General features: G+C 58.1%; 1 protein-coding gene across 1 annotated transcript in view; it reads right to left on the bottom strand.

Moving 5' to 3' along the window:
• Positions 1-1,506: 1,506 nt before the first annotated feature.
• BMP7 (bone morphogenetic protein 7) overlaps positions 1,507-18,605 on the bottom strand; it is a 90,414-nt gene continuing 73,315 nt past the window's right edge. The window contains exons 4-7 of the mRNA XM_006141882.3: positions 11,135-11,332; positions 7,419-7,495; positions 6,320-6,430; positions 1,507-3,570 (exon numbers count right to left, since the gene is read on the bottom strand). Of these exons, the coding sequence (XP_006141944.1) occupies positions 3,421-3,570; positions 6,320-6,430; positions 7,419-7,495; positions 11,135-11,332 (536 nt within the window). The 3' untranslated portion in view covers positions 1,507-3,420. The remainder of the gene's footprint in view (positions 3,571-6,319; positions 6,431-7,418; positions 7,496-11,134; positions 11,333-18,605) is intronic.

Below are 18,605 nucleotides of genomic sequence, written 5' to 3'. Positions count from 1 at the left end.
AGCTGGGGACAGAGGCCAGAGCAGGGCGGGTGCAGGTGGGAGACAGAACCCCGAGCACATGGCCACGGGTGCAGAGGATCCCACGCTGACACAGGCCCTGGAGGAGCAGACTGCAGCCGAGCTGGGCCAGAGGCTCCCATTTCATGAACAGCCCTGGAGTCTCCAACTCAGCTGAGCCCAGAACTTCAAATTTCAGTCTAGTAACCATGAGCTGGGCAACTCGGAGCAAACCCCTTTCGTCTCTGTGCGCAACAGTGAGCAGGACTTCCGGGACGGACGGCTGCAGAAAATGCTCCGAGGTGGAAGCAGGCAGGAGAGGAAGCCAGGCGTGGGGACAGGCCAAGGAAAGGCAGGGCCCTCTGTGTCGTAGTGACTACAAGCCGCCAGGGGCTGCCTCGGGGAGCCAGGGAGTGGCTGGCAGGAGCAAATGTGTTTGTCCTTCCTGAAGTCTGGGGCACTCTCAGTCCAGCTTTTACTTCCCTACTCTAAACTGGGACGTGGCACGAGCAGGTGTGGGTGGTTGAAAATGACAGCTGTGTGCCCCTTCCATGAGAGCAGCAGGGAGCGGTGAGGCCTGTGGCCATGGCTCCCCTCTGTCTGGCCTAGAGTGCCATACAGGGATGGGCCCGGGTGGCCAGATCTGCCGAGCTTACGGGAGACGCCAGATTTGGCAACTGTTTTCCACCCTAATCCTCTGACTTCCATGAGCATGCTGGCAACAAATCCACTTCTAAACCATCCAAACACCACGCAGGGGCAAGACACGTCTGCAGGTCACACCAGGGCTCTAGTTAGTGGCTCGGGCCTTTAGCCCGGAAATAAAACAAAAGCTCAATCGCACATCAGGACAATGACAGGAGGGCTTGGAAATCACAGGGGCTGGGACGTGTCAGGAGCAGCCACTGTGTTTGAGGCGCTGGGGCAGGAGTGAGCAGCCCACCCCACTACCTGCTGGGGTCTCAGGGACATCCATCAGGTGACCTTGGTACACACTTCAAAGGACCCCAAAAGCTGCCCCACACCGCTCCACGGATGCTGCTCCATGCGCAGGAAGGCGCTGGGCCCCCGCCTTCCCCGCCTGCCATGCGTCATCCACGCCTACAGCTGGGCCCCAGCACCCGTCCCCAAACTGCCCAGGGAATGTGCACTGGACAGTGTCGGCTGTTGGGGGCCAGGGTTGCTTTCAAGTTTTGGGTGCGCACCCCCCTCTGCTCTCTTGTGCCTCTGTTTTATTGGGATGACTAAATCTTTCAACTATGTTAGCAGTAAACACAGCTAATTTACCCCCTGCCTCTCCGAAACAGCTGCTGACAGCTGCACCGTAATTCAATCAAGGTCTTTGTAGTCGAGCCTCCCCAATTCACATGTGTTATTTGGTTCCATCCCTCCTGCCTGGAGCCCCACACAGCTGCACCGATACTGCCCTGCCGAGCGCCCATCCCTCCCTGGGCCTGGAGGAAAACAGCACGTTCGCGGACGGCGGAGGCCTAGGCAGAGAGACTTGGCACAGCCGGGGAACGTGGATGTCCGGGGTTGGGAGAGAAAGACAACACACAGACGTACGCAGGCCCGAGGACCAGAACCAAAGGTCTCCTTTTATTGCAAAGTCCAAACCCTTCTCATTGCATCTATTCATACATAATGTTCACTAAGGACTGCTCTAGCAACAGCCGGGCACATCGATCCAACTGTTAATAAATAGTCTTAAATAACACACGGTTGAAGGACAGCAAGCTTGTGGTCTTGAACAAGGGATTAAAGGGTTTTTTTTAAAGCATCAGGTGGAAATAAATAATTTCTTTGTTTTGTAACAACTATTTACATGTTTCAATGTACAAGTGATGCTACCCAGAGGCTTGCTGGACCCTTAGTGGTAAGAAAACTTGCACCAGGAAGAAGTCACACAATGGGCCCAGATCTGCCAACAAAAAGAACAAAACGTAACAAAAAGTAGTCTTCCCCCAATGACCGGGCCAGTGAGGGCTGCAGCCCAAGCTACTAAAGAAGAAAAAGAAAATGAAAACGGAGCCCAGTGTTTCCACTGACCCACTGAAGTCACGTGGAGATACAACTCCCCACTGGAGCAGACGGCCATGAGTCTCGTCTGGATAACCCTGTTCTTTGTGTAGATGCAGGAAACGCTCACAGGCAGCCCAGCCTTGCCTCCCTGAGGCCTTGCGTCTGCCACCAAAGGCTGTGTGCACCACAGTCACAGGACTCACTGGCCGAGACTCTTAAACCAAGAGCCTCATGAGAAGGCCACCACCAAGTTAGGACAGTTGGTTAGGATGTCACCGTCCGAACGGCTTCTAGTGCCTTCTGTTTGGGATTTGCGCCCAGCCTGCCTTGCACCCATGAGACCTTACTACGTCAGCTTTCTCTTACTCCACGAAGAAGCCAGCATGTTTGCAGAGCCCTCGAAACAGATCTGCAATGCAAAAGCCGTGGCTGACCTTGCCAGGCCCGGTCGCAGGTGCTGCTGCAGAGGAAGGCAGAGTCCCTCTTGGAGGACGGTGCCCGGCTCACCCCTTGCCCACTGGTGCTTCCTAACACCAGGCTGGGTGCAGGCTCTGTCCTACCAGCTGTCCTTGTCCCCTGGGCAGTTTCACACTGACTTCCTGCCGTAGGGGAAAGCTGGAAAGCCAACTCAGTGTCTGCCGTGTCACGCGGCTTATTTTAAATCCTGCCACTGCACGCCAGCTGAACCTGGGACAGTCTTCCTTCAAGGTTAACAGCCCCCTCCACTTCCTCCAAACAGAAGTTTGCTTTCTCCCGTCCCCTCCAATCTCCACTCTGGGCAAGTCTAGGTAAACACTGGGCCTCTGCAGCCTAGCAGGAAGCCTGAATGAGGTGGGGAGGCAGCTGCCCTGCCGTCCGCCGACCCCAGCTTCTGTTCTAAGATCAGAGAAACCCAAGAAATGCGGGTAAACTGTTCAGGAAAATATATCTGTAACATCCTAACCATTTTCATTCATTCATTTTATTGTGACATTTATTACAGGAGCTTCAGTGTGTGTGGATCTCCTTTAGCACAGACACAAACGTGCCCACCCTGGCCACGCCCGCTTCCTCCCGCAGCTGGTGGCCCGGCTGCAGGGCACTCGTAATTACCTCGGGAAAGGAGTCAGTGCAGGGCTGGGCGTGGCGGCCGTGGCCGTGGCCGGGATTGCTTTTGTACGTGCAGTTTCCCTGCGAGGTTCTCTGTACAGCAGCTCGTAGGCCCTTGTCCGGGGGATGCTGCCAGCGGAGGGTGAGCGAGCTGTCTGCCGCTCAGACTCCTTAATTCTCTTACACCTTGCAAGTTGGGAAGGGGAGAGAGGAAGGGCCATGAAGGTGGAGCTCTGCTGGGTCCTGGCCGAGGGCGGAGGCGGCGGAGGATCCAGCAAACGTAGCCCCAGAGGGTCTGGCTTCCAGGAGGGGCTAGTGGCAGCCACAGGCCCGGACCACCATGTTTCTGTATTTCTTCAGGATGACGTTGGAGCTGTCGTCAAAGTAGAGGACGGAGATGGCGTTGAGCTGGGTGGGCGCGCAGCAGGGCTTGGGCACTGTTTCCGGGTTGATGAAGTGGACCTGGAACACACCGCAACGCGCACAGTGGTGAGAAGCGGGGGTCCTTCTGGCTGACCCCTATTTCCATAAGAAACACCTGCTGCCTGGGCAGAATGACGGCAGGTGACAGTTACCGAGCATGCCCGAGGGTGCACTAGCACACGCACTAACTAGGTTCTGGGACTGTCCCTATCTACAGTCACGGGGACCAGAGGCCAGCGAGTTCTCCCGGCACACGGCCTGTAGGAAGGAGCCCAGGCCACCCTTGCTGTGAGGGCTGTGCCCAGCTTCTGCCCACCAGCGGCACCAGCTCACTCACAAGCAGCCACGCACCCTAAAGGTCGGGAGGGGGTGGGTGGCCGCAAGCCCCTGCCAGTGCTCTGCCAAGCGAAGTAGGCCACAGGAAGCGACAGGGAGTAGAGGGGACTGTAGCAACGGCAGCTGTCCCAGATGCTGCCAAGTGTCCTCTGGGGGCAGCACTGCCCGTGCTGAGAAACAGGAGGCTAGGCCAGGGGCAGTCTGCAGACCAAAGCCTGCTCCACGGCTCTGCGAGTCGGGTTAACAGAGCGGCCTCACCACCGTCACACTGTCCACACGGCTTTGTATCCAGGGTGGGGTTTGTGGGCTGCGACAGGCTGTGCGATGCAAGGTCGGAAACATCACGGTCAAGAGAAGGTCGCCGAACCTGGCCTGTCCGAGGGGGTGGAGTCACGGGTATAATTTAAAAAGACAAGATAGGAGTGGGCCTGCCAGTGATGTAGTGGGTAAGGCGGCTGGATCCCACGTAGCCAGGTGTGCAGTTCAAGTCCCAGACAGTGGCTTGAGGAACACGCCGGGAACATGTGGACGGACCTCAACAAGAGGCAGGAGGCCCTGAAGTCTTAGCAGTGATGCCCCAAAGGCCCAGGCTTCCCGCTCCTTGCTGGGCGTCCACGCCCCTCCTGAGGTGAGGGTGGGGGCAAATGTGAATGCTGCAGCGCCCCCTGAGTGCCAGGAGGACAGCAGAGGCCAGTGGGGACGGAGGCAAACCAAAGGAAGAGGCCGCACTGACTCCTGGCTGCCCGGCCGGCCAGGACCAGAGTGGTCCGCTGTGCCGAGTGTTCATTCTGTTTCTCACGTGAAACTTCCAGGTTCCAGCTCACAGCACGCTGCCGGAGCCAGCCTCGGAGGCTGCAACCTCTGATGGAGGCCGGAGTGGTTTCCGAGTTTTCTAATGGTTGATGCCAAACCCTGAAGTGTCCATTCCCTCCCCCGCCCGCTCCACCCTGAATCGCTTTAAAGCAAATCCCACGGTCAGTCGGTGTCCCCAGTAAGGGGACTCCTGTGAAGGCAGGGGTCGGGGAGGCCGAGGTGTGCCCTGGGCTGGCAGGAGACACACACGCCTGTCACCTGCAGGGTCCTCAGAGCGGGTCCTTAGCGGGACATATCTGGGCCACAGAACAGGCTGGAAGACCTTCTGTTTCCAGCCTAAGGACCCTCACTTCCGAGTGGGGCTTTGGGGTTCACCACTGGGGGTGGAGGGAGGACTTTGGAAAACCAGTCCCTGCCGTCGAAGGTGGAGTCTGGACCGGATGGAAGGAACCAGCGAGCTTCCCCCGCGAGCTTCCCCCACGGGGCAGGGGCAGGGGGACTGAATAGAAGGAGCACAGAGCTCTGTAGCAGGGCTGCAAGATGGCACAGCAATTAAAGATGCCATGGTCCGCAAGGCTGACCCACACCGGAAGGTTCTGGGTTCACATCCTGCGCCCTCTCTGACCTCAACAGGCACGTGCTTGGCCACGATCCAGGACCAGCTCAGGCTCGGGGTGGGCCACGACGCTGAGATCCTATTAGGGTGCTCGCTCGCCTCCTCCTGCTCCCTCATTCGTAGAAAAGCAGCAGCAGCTGCTGCACAGGCAGCCCTGGTGACCTCGCCAGCGCCGGAGTGCTCAGCCTCGCCGAGTGACCGTCAGGGAAGGCCCAGGTCATGTTTACGGCGGGAGCTAGATGACAAGGCCCTCGGACCTCGGCTTCTAAACTGAAGAGCCAAGTCCCTAAGCCTCACACCACTGTCAGTAGGCAGAACAACTTCCACCTCGTTACGTCTCGTTATCGCGTCTTCCCAGGCCCCTGTCCTGTCCCACCGCCCTCTACCCCGGCCTCTACCCCGGCCCTCTACCCTGACCCTCTACCCTGGCCCTCTTCCCTGGCCTTCTTCCCTGGGCCTCTTCCCTGGCCCTCTACACAGCCTCTACTACCCTGGCCTCTTCCCCCACCCTCTATCCCGGTCTCTTCCCCCGCCCTCTATCCCGGTCTCTTCCCTAGCCCTCTATCCCGGTCTCTTCCCTAGCCCTCTACCCAAGCCTCCACCCAAGCCTCTACCCGGCTATCCTGCTCGCCTTCATCTTTGCACCTTCTCCCTCCCCCTCTCCAGAACGTCCTCCCCTCCTCCTCCCCTTCCTCATTTCTTCCACTAGAAATGAAGCCTTGAGGCCTGGCCACGCCCCGCATTGTCCACCACCATCAAAGGACTGCGCCTTGAAGGTCAAGGCTGGGAAAGGAAGATGCGGACCTCAATGAGCTCTCAGGCCAGGGTCCCTGAGCCAGCCCAGGGCTGGGGGCGGGAGTGGGGTGGGGAGGCCACCGACACTGTCTTAGTGGAGCAGTGCCTGCCGACAGCCTGAGCAACAGCCCCCCCCGCAGGAGGGCCAGGCCCCGTGCCCGGAGTACTGCAGGAGGAGCCCACGCCCCACCCCGCTCGTGACTGCACGCTGTGCCAGGCGACACGCACCAGGGTCTGCACGATGGCGTGGTTGGTGGCGTTCATGTAGGAGTTCAGGGGGAAGGCGCACTCGCCCTCGCAGTAGTAGGCCGCATAGCCCTCAGGCGCGATGATCCAGTCCTGCGGGAGAGAGGACAGTGAGGTGGTGGCCAGCCCCGTCTGGACCTGCCCACCCCATAAGGGCACCCACCCCCCACAGGCCAACCACGACGCTGGGCTAGCCCTCCTGAGCTGGGAGGTCCAGCAGGGGTGGAGGCAGATGTCAGCCTTCCATGGTCCCCACCAGACTGAAGATGAGGCACTGGGCTGGTCTCCTGGACAGTGCAGGGTCAGTGTGCCCAGCCCCGGCACAGTCCCCCCACTAGGTGGCAGCACCCTGGCAGAAAACCTCCATGCCTCAGTGTACCTTCCTGCAGGACAGACTCCTCACCCAACGGCGGGGGCCGAGGACCTGCGACAGAGAAGCCTGCCCTGGCGCCCCGCGAGATAGAGGGTGCGCCTGGCCACACACCCCTCACTGACTCTTCTTCGGGAGCCAGGGTCTCACTGTGTTGCCCAGGCTGGCTTTGAACCCTCAACCCTGCGGCCTCCCCAGAGGCTGGGATTAGAGGCTCATGCCACTGCATCGGCTTGCTGCCCTTTCAGTGTGAGTCTTGCAGCAGAGGCCCCTGGAGTGTGGGTTCTGCCCCGCCCACTGAGGCTGGGTGCTGCCATTAGTCCTGAGGACAGACTCCCAGGAGGGCCCGCGCTGGCTGGGTACACAAGCACCTGAGGGGAGAACCTGGACTCCCTCTGCTCTGCGACCCCGTGGAAGACCCACACCAGCTGCCCTGGTGCTCATATGGCAACACCGTGCAGAGATGCCTGAGCCCCTGGGAGCAGGCGTGCCACGGTCACTGCCATGTCCCCAGTTCAGGGCCCAGAATACCAGGCGCTCAAGGACCGTGAGGAAAGCGGGAGCCCTCCCCGGGGTGAACCTGAACGACTCGCCCTGTGAAGCTGGCCCAGACCAGGCAGTCCTCCAGGGGAGCGGGAGGGCGCACAGGCAGGGCCAGGACAGAGTCCCATCGGCACCTCCTCATGACACTGGGCCCAGCCCGCCCCTCACCTGCCAGCCCAGGTCGCGGAAGCTGACGTAGAGCTCGTGCTTCTTACAGGCCTGCCGCTGGTCACTGCTGCTGTTCTCTGCATGTTCCAGGACGCGGGGAGCAGTGTCAGGGAGGAAGAAGAAACCAAGCACCTATTACTGTCCTGTCTCCCCAGCCTCGGGCGCCAGACTCAGACAGCTGGCAGTGAGACTGGTCCCCGGCCCTGTCCCAGCAAAGGGCTCCAGGAAACAGGTGCCGATGCTCATGGCTGTCCCAGGGAGGTTTAGCTCACGACACTGCCCAGAGCCTCCTGTGGACACTGGTCCACTTTATACACACATGATGCGGGAACCGACACCTGCCTGCATTCCATCGGGGCTCCACCCACCCACAATCCCACGGCATCCCCTGGGGAGAACAGGCAGCCCAAGGCGCTCTCCGCGGGAGGGCACAGACAGGGCCTGGGGCAGAGCCCCATCAGACCCTCTGTGACTGGTAGTGAAGGCCAGCACTTCTCAAGGTCAGTGAAACGGGCAGAGGCTGGAGAAGGGAGTTTATCTCTGTAACCAGTTAGAGAGACAGACAGCAAGTATCCCCATACGGGTGGGGCTTCTGGGGGCAGCCTGCAGGGGTATGCTGGAGCACACCGCCCCCCCAACACACACTGCGGCCGAGTGGGCCCACAGCACAGCGCCCAGCCCACCGAGGGAGCTGCAGCACTCACACACAATCACATGCACACGTCACACCATGCACACACACAATCACATGCACATGTTCACACCATGCACACACATACACACAATCACATGCACACATTCACACCATACACAATCACATGCACACGTTCACACCATGCACACACAATCACATGCACATGTTCACACCATGCACATACATACACAATCACATGCACACGTCCACACCATGCACACACACAATCACATGCACATGTTCACACTATGCACACGCATACACACAATCACACGCACAGTTCACACCATGAACATACACGATCACATGCACATGTTCACACCATGCACATACATACACAGTCACATGCACACATTCACACCATGCACACAATCACATGCACACATTCACACCATGCACATGCATACTCACACAATCACAAGCACATGTTCACACCATGCACACATACAACCACATGCACATGTTCACGCCATGCACATACATACTCACGCACAATCACATGCACACATTCATGCCATGCACATGCACACTTACACACAATCATATGCACATGTTCACACCAAGTACATGCACACTCACAATCATGCACACATTCATGCCATGCACTCACAATCACATGCATGTTCACACCATGCACATGAACACTCACAATTATGAACACATTCATGCCATGCACACTCACAATCACATGCATGTTCACACCATGCACATGAACACTCACACAATCACATGCACACATTCACAGCATGCACACTCACAATCACATGCATGTTCACACCATGCATATGAACACTCACAATTATGCACACATTCATGCCATGCACACTCACAATCACACACATGTTCACACCATGCACATGCACTCACACAATCACATGCACATTCACAGCATGCACTCACAATCACACGCATTTTCACACCATGCACATGCACACTCACAATCATGCACGCATTCACGCCATGCACACTCACACACACATGTTCACACCATGCACATGCACACTCACATAATCACATGCACACATTCACAGCATGCACATGCACACTCGCACAATCACATGCACACATTCACACCATGCACATGCACACTCGCACACAATCATGCACACGTTCACACCATGCACATGCACACACACACTCGCACACAATCACGCACACGTTCACACCATGCACATGCACACTCATACACATGCACATGTTCACACCATGCACACGCACACTCTCACACACACACTCACTCAGAGACTCTGGCTTCCTTTCCGATGGGACCCAGGACTCGGTACTTTATTAAGCTTCCAGGCAGGGTTTAGAAGAACCTAGAACAGGTAGGACCCTATGGGGAGGCAGATCCTGAGCCAGCGGAACAGCGGCCATGTGAGGTATGAGGCCTGTCCTGCCCTGGGCCTGGGCGGCAGGGTGGGAAAGGGGGGAATCAGGGGTCAAATTCTGACTTGGAGGCCGACTTCCCCTGTCCCATTCCCGAGAACCCTGAATGAAGAGCTCCGAGACACAGAGTCTCTGAGAGGACCAAGCCTGCTGGCCCTATCTGCCCGGGGGGTCTGCAGAAGCCTCTCCCAGGCCCTGGGCCTCTGCCTAGTACCCCAGCATATACCCCACCATTCCCAGAGCAGCCAGAATGATCTCCCCCACTGTGTCCCACCCCAGAAGCTTAAGACTCTGCAAAGACTTCATATTGGCTTGGAGTCTGAGCTCAAGCTGCAGCTCTCCCGTGAACGTGGGTGCTGGGCCCTCTCTCCACTGCAGGCCCCTCCCCACCTCAGCCACGGGGCCCCTAGCAGCTCCACCTCCGGCCTCTGCACCGGCTGGTCCCACTGCCCAGAGCCTTCCCTGGGGCCCAGCCTGGCCCTGTGCTCTCAGCTTACTGTCCACGGAAGCCTCATCCACACCTGCGATAGGCCAGGCTCCCGGTCAAAACCCCACCTGGGCCTGCTATTCTCTGTGGGCATGGTGACAATCCCTCCTGCCACTCCTGAGCGCGGCTGACGTCTGGACTTTTGCCACTGAGCCCCAGCCCTCAAGGGCCTAGCAGAGAGAAGGCTCCCAGATTGAGTGAAGGGACACTTAGTTGGGTTTTGATTTGGGGACATCATACACGCCTTTGAGAAGCCAGAAGTAATGGATCCACCTGCCAAGAAGAATCCCTACCCAATCCCTGCACACATGCCCTGGGCTGTACAGACCCACTGATCCCTCCAGGGGCAGAAGCCCTGCAGATGCCTGGCGGACTCCAGGGAAACCTTCCACAGGACTGCTGGGGGCACCTAAGCTCACCTCGGACAGGCAAACCCGCCAACGGGCTCACGGACAACCCAGACCCCCAGGGTCCAACCCCCAGGGCTGCCCATACCCTGGACATGGTGCTTAACCTCTCTGAACCCGTTTTCCCCTAGGCAAATGGGAGGCCACCAGCCTCCGAGCCTCACGAGGTCGCAACGACATTGCTAAGAGCGCTCCAGAAAGGGCCTGGACGTTGCAGCCCTGAAGTTTCTCTCGGGCCGTGCCGCTCGGAGATGTTCACACGTGTTACCTTTATTTATAATTTTTTAAACTTACAGTAAAGAAACATTTCAAACAAACCTGGAACTAACCCAAATAATATATGTTTTAAAACTACCGCCCATGTTGAACTAGAATTCAAATTTGCCGTGAGTTTCGGCAAAAAGTGTTTTCACTTTAGGAGATAAAAGGTCGGGACCACAGCAAACCCTCCATCTTTGCCTCCTCCCCAAGGGTCACCTCTCCCGGAAGTCTCCTCGCCCAGATTCCCACAGCCTTCCTCCCTAATCGAGTAGCCCGCAGCGTAGCCATGGCTCCCTCTCCTCGCACAACAACATGCCGGCCACCTGGTCAACTGAGGCTTCGCTACGTGGGCTTCTGGGTGAGCCGTCGCCTTACAGAGGCAAGCAGGTGAGGCGTGTGCAGGAAGGGGGTTTTCCTGCTCTGCACAGAGCGCCTCTGAGGCTCTCCCCCGGCCCTCCGGGCTCCTCCGCCCCAGGCCTACCTGCGATGTTGGCCATCCTCAGGGCTTCCTGGTTCTTGGGCGTCTTGGAGCGGTTCTGGCTGCGCTGCTTGCCCCCCGTGGACCGGATGCTGCGGAAGTGGACCTCCGTGGCCTTGAAGAAGGCCACCATGAAGGGCTGCTTGTTCTGGGGCCCGTGTCGCCCGATCAGACCAGCCAACTTGGGGTTGACGCTCTGCCCTGGACAGGAAGCAGCCACACTGAGAGGAGAGGTCACGGGGCGGCGGGCAGCCCGCCTGGGGCAGCGCAGACCTGGTCACACCCGCCCACAGACTGCCACGCGTTCGTCTTCGCTCTCGCAGCTCGTTCTCTGGGCACTCGCTCTAGCTCAGGTCTGCCTAGGAGCTCAGCGCCCAGCAAGGACGTGGAGACAACCCCCGATCTCTGGGCTCCCAAGCCGTGAAGGCAGACGGGGACACTCCCAGCGTCTGGGATGGTAAATGCATGTGAACGAGGAAGAGGGGGTGGGAGCTGCCCTGGGTGTACGGGTCTCAGTTCTGCACGTTCCTCTCACGCCTTCCTAATTCAAGGGGCAGGAAGCACTGCAGCTTGAGGCCGAGGATGGCGGGGCCCAGTGCAAAGCCTTCATGACTGAGGGACCACTGGAAGGAGAACTGGGTCCCACGGAGGGAGCCACATGGGTATTCAGAGAAAGCACGTCCCAGACAGAGGCAGCTACAGGGCTCATGCCTGCAGGCCAGGCGGGAGGTGTGTTTAAAGATCAGCAGAGAGGGACCAGCAGTTAGCGTAATGGCTATGTCGCTGGACTCCCAGGTAGTAAACCATGGTTCGAGTCCTGGGTCCGGTGGTTTAAACTCACACCGGGTGTGTGTGCGTGCGTGCCCAAGATCCCAAGAGGAGAATGGAGGAGAAGGGACTGTGGCGTGGCCATCTCCCTGGGGGGTGATTTCTCGTTTTCTGTCTCTCTGTCTCTGTGTCTCCAGTGAATGCAGAGGCCCTAGAGAAAAAACCTCTTTTAAAAATAAATAAATAAACTGAAGAGTAACAGGGAGGGGAGCAGGAGGGACAGAATCAGTGGGTAGGGGCGGGGAGCAAGAGGGGGGTGAGGCGGGGGCACAAACCAGGGCAATGGCAAGCCCCACCCCATGGCTCTTGCTGGCTGACCAGTGTCCCCGAGACCCGTGTGCACTGGGGACCTCAGAGGCGGCCTTCCTTGGAACAGTGTCTTTGAAGGTGGAGTCCGATGAGAGGCCAGACCGGAGCAAGGTAGCTGTAACCAGTGACTCGCATCTCCATAAGAAGGTGACAAGGACACAGGGATGTGGACACACACTGAAGGGGACAGCCACGGAGGGTGGAGGCTTCCCTCGGGAGGAGCACGGCCCAGCCCACACTTCCACGGATGCCTCCAGGCTGGGAGAACAGGCCTGCCCTTGGAGCCTCCAGGACTCGCTGTGCGTGGGAGCCACTGGGCAGGGATTTCATTTGTTTTTAAAAGACCCCTCAGGCTGCCCCCGAGACCGGACTGCAAGGCCGAAGCAGGGAGCCTGGACCTGGGGCAGCGGGGGTGAGGGTGGGAGAACTGGTCCCCCTCCACGGTCTTTACGCCCATCTTCAGTTTATTTCGGCTTTTAACCTTCTGTTTGGAAATGGTTACAGACTCGTAGGAAGTTAAAAGGAAGGTAGAGGGAGGTCCCTGTCCGCTTCACCCCATTCCCACCACTGGTAGCATCCCCACTGGACCACAGCATCCAGACCAGGGAAGTGACGCTCGAGAGCTGCCGTCGTCCCTGGCATCTGCGGAATGGGTTCCAGGACCCCACGGAGTCCAAGCTGGCGATGTGAGCGCCCTGAGATGAAGCCGGCAGGTCTGTATAACCGAGTGCGTCTGCACGGCTGGGCACGGCGCTTGCCAGAGGGAAACAGAGAGGGAAGGAAAGTAAGACATCACCCCCAGGGGAATGGCCACCGCAGTTCCCTCTCAGTCTCCTCCTGGGATTCTGGACACGCACGCACATGCCAGCCAGTAGTATTTGCTTTTGCTTCCTTTTTTTTTTTTTAAGAGAGATTTTTGCTATAGGGCATGTGCACTCACCAGACAGGCGGAGAGAAACAAAGCGAGAAATCACCCCCCGGGGAATGGCCACGCTGCAATCTTCTCCTTCATTCTCCTCTCGGGATTTTGGGCATGCCACATACATGCCCAGCATGAGTTTCAAGCCGCTATGTCCAGGACTTGAACCACAGTTGACAACATTGGAGTCCAGCAATGTAACCATTATGCCATCAACTGGTCCTGCCCAGTGTGATTTTCAAGCTGCCAGGTCTGGGTCTCGAACCTCATGGGGGAACAGCCATGTGGGATCCAGTGCCTTGACCAACACGCCACTTGCTGGCCCACTGCTGTACCTCAGCTCTACCTCGCCCACACGCCTACCGGGCACAGACGCCGCACACGCTGCTGAGCACTGTTCTCAGGGAGCCAGGACACGGGAAAGGTCCGTGAACCATCGGCCCAGCCACACAGCTCCCGGCAGCCACAGGAGGTTTCCAGCCGGGGAGGGAGACCTGGGGGTGTGCACCCCGGGACGGGGATTCCAAAGGAAAATGGATCAAGTTTGCTAAGAAGTGGGAAAGGTGTGAGAAGGAGAAATCCCGTGAGACTTGAACACCCTTGGCCTAAGCCAACCAGAGAGGGGCCATAGCTACGGTGGGGAGACCGAGGCAGGGCTGAGGAGTGCCGAAGTTGGGGTGTGGAGGGTGGGAGATGAAATACGTTTGGTTTCACAGCTGTTGTCTGAAACCCCCATCTGACACCCTCGGGAGCCTGAGGCAGGCAGCAGGCACCCCGGCCTGGGCATGGGCTGGCAAGGGCAGAGTCTGGCGAGGGCGGGGCCGGGCCTGCTAGACTCAAAGTCCTTCCTCTGCCCCATAACGGCAGACGAGCCGGGCAGGTTTGCTGGATCGGGGCAGGCGATGGGGCCAGAGAGGGAAACTTGGGAGCCCTCGGCATAGAGGGGGGTCCAGCACCAAGACACTGGCACCCCCAGCAGAGCGCGGAGCTGGACACGCGATGTGAACGCTGGGTCCAGGCATCCCCTCACCCACCGGGAACGGGGAGGGGCTATGTGGGTGTGCACAGTAAGGAAGGCTCTGGAAGAAGCCTGGACAGGAGGAAGGGACAGTGGGAGGACATGGGCTCCAGGGGTGGAAGGAAGAAAGCGGAGGCCGTGATGCGGTCTGCTCTGCCGAGGGCTGTGTGGCGTGGACGGAGAATGGGTGGTCTTTGCCTCTGCTCTGGAATGACGAGGCTAAAACTAAACACTCACTTACCTTCACGGCTGCTGGTGTTGACTATTCCAGAGGGAGAAAAGAGCATCAGGTGGAGACGAAGCTTTGACTCAACAGAACAAGCTCAGAGAGGTTGGGGAACCTATCCAAGACACCCAGCTTGGAAATCATGAAGAATCTGAACTCCAATCAGACTGAGACTGCAGATTGCAGACTGCAGCTACGGCAGACTCAACCTCCCCCCATTCGCTAAGAAGGGTAAGGGGTCAGCAAGAGTGATGGCTCCTGGAGGGGCCCAGCCGGCCACATCTGGAATTAACTTCACCTGGAGTCCCCCAGGCGGCCAGAAGGCAAGAAACCAGCCTCCCAAGACCAGATCAGCACCAGGGGGCTTGCTTTGGCTTTTTAACAACAAATGTTTAAAGGAACAAACTTCCCCCTCCACCACGACCCTTTCAATGTTCAGCTTTTCTGCATTCTTGAGTGGGGTTTCCTCGAGTTCACCCCTCTATAATTTGAAGGATTCTATAAAAGAAACCATTAAAGCCAAGCCCCTAGGAATTGGGTTTCCCCCCTAGAAAGCTTTTAGGGCAAAATAAAAATGCCTGGCCCCAAAACCTGATGCTATTCCAGAAAACCTTCCACCCGATCACTGCGAGCTCTCTCTGCACCTCTGGGGCGAGGTGTCTGCCACCCTCCTGCAGCTGTCAGAAAGCCACGACCAGGGACCCACGGCCTCAGCTGAGGACAGGGCGACAGAGGGCGGAGGAGAACTCCGGGGCATTTAAACCCACACCTGTGGCTGACCAGCCTGTGTGGCCACGAGGGGAGGCAATGCATGCAGAGGCCTCGACCTGCCTGTCTATAACACGGGGTGATGTCGTTATGTCATCCACCCCCCCTTTCTTGGTAACCAACCCAATTTTTACACAGGCAGCTGAGCCTTAGGCGAGGGCTGGGCTTGTGGTTACTAAAAGGCAACTGATCCCCCAGGGATGAGCACCTGACCCAACTCAGCCAACCAAGGGAGAAGATGTATCCTGGAAGTTTCTAGAAAAAAAAAATGAAAAGCTTCCCACTCTGGCATCCATAACAACCTTTCCTTCTCTTTCTCTAGACAGGCTCGAGGAAGGAGAAATAGACGGGGTTCAGAAATGACCACCCAGGGGCCACAAGCAGGTTTTCGAATAAGGCCGATGTGGTGGATGGAAAATCAGAGAGACCGGGTTGTTCACATCACAGGTCCCTGGATCAAGCCAGTCCTGAAGATCATGTTCTCATACCACCCAGAGATGAATAACCCGCCTTGACTGCTTTCTCTGAGCTCTGGCCCCTTTCTTGGAGACATGGGTGCAAGCACGTGGGTCCAGCACAGCCCACGCTCCCTGAGGGCAGGTTTAGATTCTTCTTCTCATGCTCAAATCCGAAAGATTCGGGTCTTCCAGCTGAAGGCTGCAGGACACTCCAGCAGACTCACCCCCAACACAGCATGGCAACAGGGGACCCAGTCTGGCAGTCCCCCAACATGCCACACACACAGGTGCCACGTGCCCCGACAACTCCACTGGTAGGCTCGAGGCAAAGAGAACCGAAAATGGGTCACGTGAAAGCCTGTCTGAGCTGCTCACGGCAAGCTGGCCGTAACCGCCAGAGAGGAGCAACCCACATGCCCAGCAGCGGACGGCTACGTGGCCAGGACGTGGCCTATCCGGACGGCGGGCCACCATCACTCACGGGGAACCTCCAGAGATCATGCTGAAGACAGAAGCCAGACAGGGCACAGGATCCGGTAGAAGACACGCCCACAGGGGACACGCCCACAGGGGACACGCCCACAGGCCACACGCCCCACAGGCACATACCCAGAAATACAAAGCCATCCCTGGCTGCCAGGGCTGAGAGGGAGGGGTGTCGAGAGCGACTGCCCAGCACTTTCCGGTGACAGAGGGGTTCTGGGAGGGGCCACATGGCAATGAGAATACATGATCAATGAAGAAAGCAATCACTGAATTGTACACTTCGCAATGGTGACCACGGCGTAATGGTGACGTCGCTGGACTCCCATGTAGTTGACTGCAGTTCGAGTCCTGGACCCGGAGGCTTAAAACTCAGGTCAGGAGTGTGTGCGAGCATGCCCAGAATCTCAAGAGGAGGAGGAGAAGGGACTGCGGCGTGGCCATCCCCCCGGGGGTGACTTCTCGCTTTCTGTCTCTTTGTCTCTCTGGTGAGTAGGCGCACCCTATAGCAAAAATATCTCTCTTAAAAAAAGGGGGAGAGAGGACCAGCAGTTAGCATAAGGGCTATGTCGCTGGACTCTCAAGTAGTCGACCGTGGTTCGCGTCCCGGACCCGGTGGCTTAAAACTCACGCCGGGCGTGTGTGCATGCGTGCCCAAGATCCCGAGAGGAGAGTAGAGGAGAAGGGATTGCGGCGTGACCATCCCCCCTGGGGGGGTGATTTCTCACTTTCTGTCTCTCTGTCTCTCTCTGTCTTTCTGGCGAGCGCACACACCCTATAGCAAAAAAAGAAACTCTCAAAAAAAGGTAAATTATGCAGTTCAATGTTATGTGGATCCTATCTCAATTTTTTAAAAAGTAAAAACCCGGGCTAGCCCCAGGCTAGCTGGAGTCTCGTTCAGCAGCCACACACCAGGCACATGTGTGCTTGCCACGGTCCCGATAGGACGAAGACGTGGAGGGGAGGGACTGCAGGATGCCAGGCCCTGACGGGGTTCCCTTTCTCTTCCTCTCTCTGGAGTATCACATGCTCTCTGGCAGGAAAAAGAAAAAGAAAAAGAAAAGAAGCCAGTGGGGGACCGTCTGAGGCGCAGCCTGGAGGGACGGCCGCGGTATTACTAACTGGGGAGGGCGCCGACCAGTGCTGGCACTCAGGGCTCTCCGGGACCCCTGCCTCCCTGGCCGATGGCAGGCTGAGTGCTCGCAGCCCCGCCGCAACTTCACTTCGCAACAGAGAAACACTGATCTGAGGGATTAAGACCCTGGAGCTGGTCAGCGGCAGGGGCGGGATTCCAACCCTGGTCTGTCAACAGCAAAGCCTGTGTTCTCGGCCAACAGCAGCATACCCCATGCTGCTCACATGCCCAAGCCTTCCTCCCAGGCTGCCCCACCTGTCCGGGTTTAGAGCTGGTGGGCAGCGGCTCCTCAGCATGGTGGGAGGGCTGTGTGGGAGCTCAGAGCCTCGTTGGCCCCAGGCCGAAGCTGAGACAGACTGCCCAGAGTGGGGAAGAGATGGTGTGTCCCAGCAGCGGGTCCTTTTCTTGAAATGGCAACATTAAGACCACAGGTCATCTGGAAGAGCCTGGGCTGAATGACTGCACTGGGCTCTCCCGGACTTCCTGGAGTGAAGGGTCCTAAACACACCCGGTGATGCAAACGGAAGGCAGCCAGACAAGACAAAGGTGTCCTCCGGAGCCTCCTGCTCAGGGCCGCTCTGGGGGACCATGCCCAGGCCTTGGTGCAAAACGAAAATGCAGGAGCACCTGTTCAGAAGTGGCAGAATTTCAGGAAGTGACATCAGAGTCAGGTCAAGCTCGCCTGCGCTGGGACACTGGCCCTTCACGCACGGACGTGCAGACACACGTGGGTGCAACTGCCTGTACTTGAGACTGTGCCGTCAACGCTATTTTGTTTAAGTCTGCTTTGAGCATAACACACTGTGAACATACTCCCACGTCAGAGAAACGCACGCTGACCCTGCCTCGCAGCCACAGAGGAGCCCCTGGGCCTAACCCTCTCCGATGAATGTGTCCTGCGTCCTGGGCTTGAACACCCACCTGGCTTGTTTGTGGATTCATTTACTCAATGCCAGGTGGTGGGACTGACAGCAAGGGCAGGAGTGAGGTCCCTCGGGCTGCTCAGCGAGGGCCCGGAGTGTCTGAGGGTGGCCAGGAAGGAACCGAGGAGGAGGGAGGCTGTGGCTGGGGGGCTTGGTCGGGGGTGAGTGCTTCCCGACAGCGCATGGCTACTGCCAGGGCCGGAACACACGTGTGGCAAGTGTGTCTGCAGAACAGCGAGGAGGGCAGTAAGGGCGAGAGGGAGCCAAGGGTGCAAGGACATGATGCCAGGAGCAGGCAGGGGCCAAGTCAGGCCGGGCCTCAGCGACCCCGGGGGCAGCTTCAGGCAGTGGCCACGCGGCCGGATTGTGCAATGAGGGGCCCATTCCAGATGCTGAGTGGGGAAGAG

Source organism: Tupaia chinensis, unplaced genomic scaffold (assembly GCF_000334495.1).
Source record: "Tupaia chinensis unplaced genomic scaffold, TupChi_1.0 Scaffold000066_1, whole genome shotgun sequence".
NCBI classification, from domain to species: Eukaryota; Metazoa; Chordata; class Mammalia; order Scandentia; family Tupaiidae; genus Tupaia; species Tupaia belangeri.
This window is presented reverse-complemented; position numbering and strand designations above follow the sequence as displayed.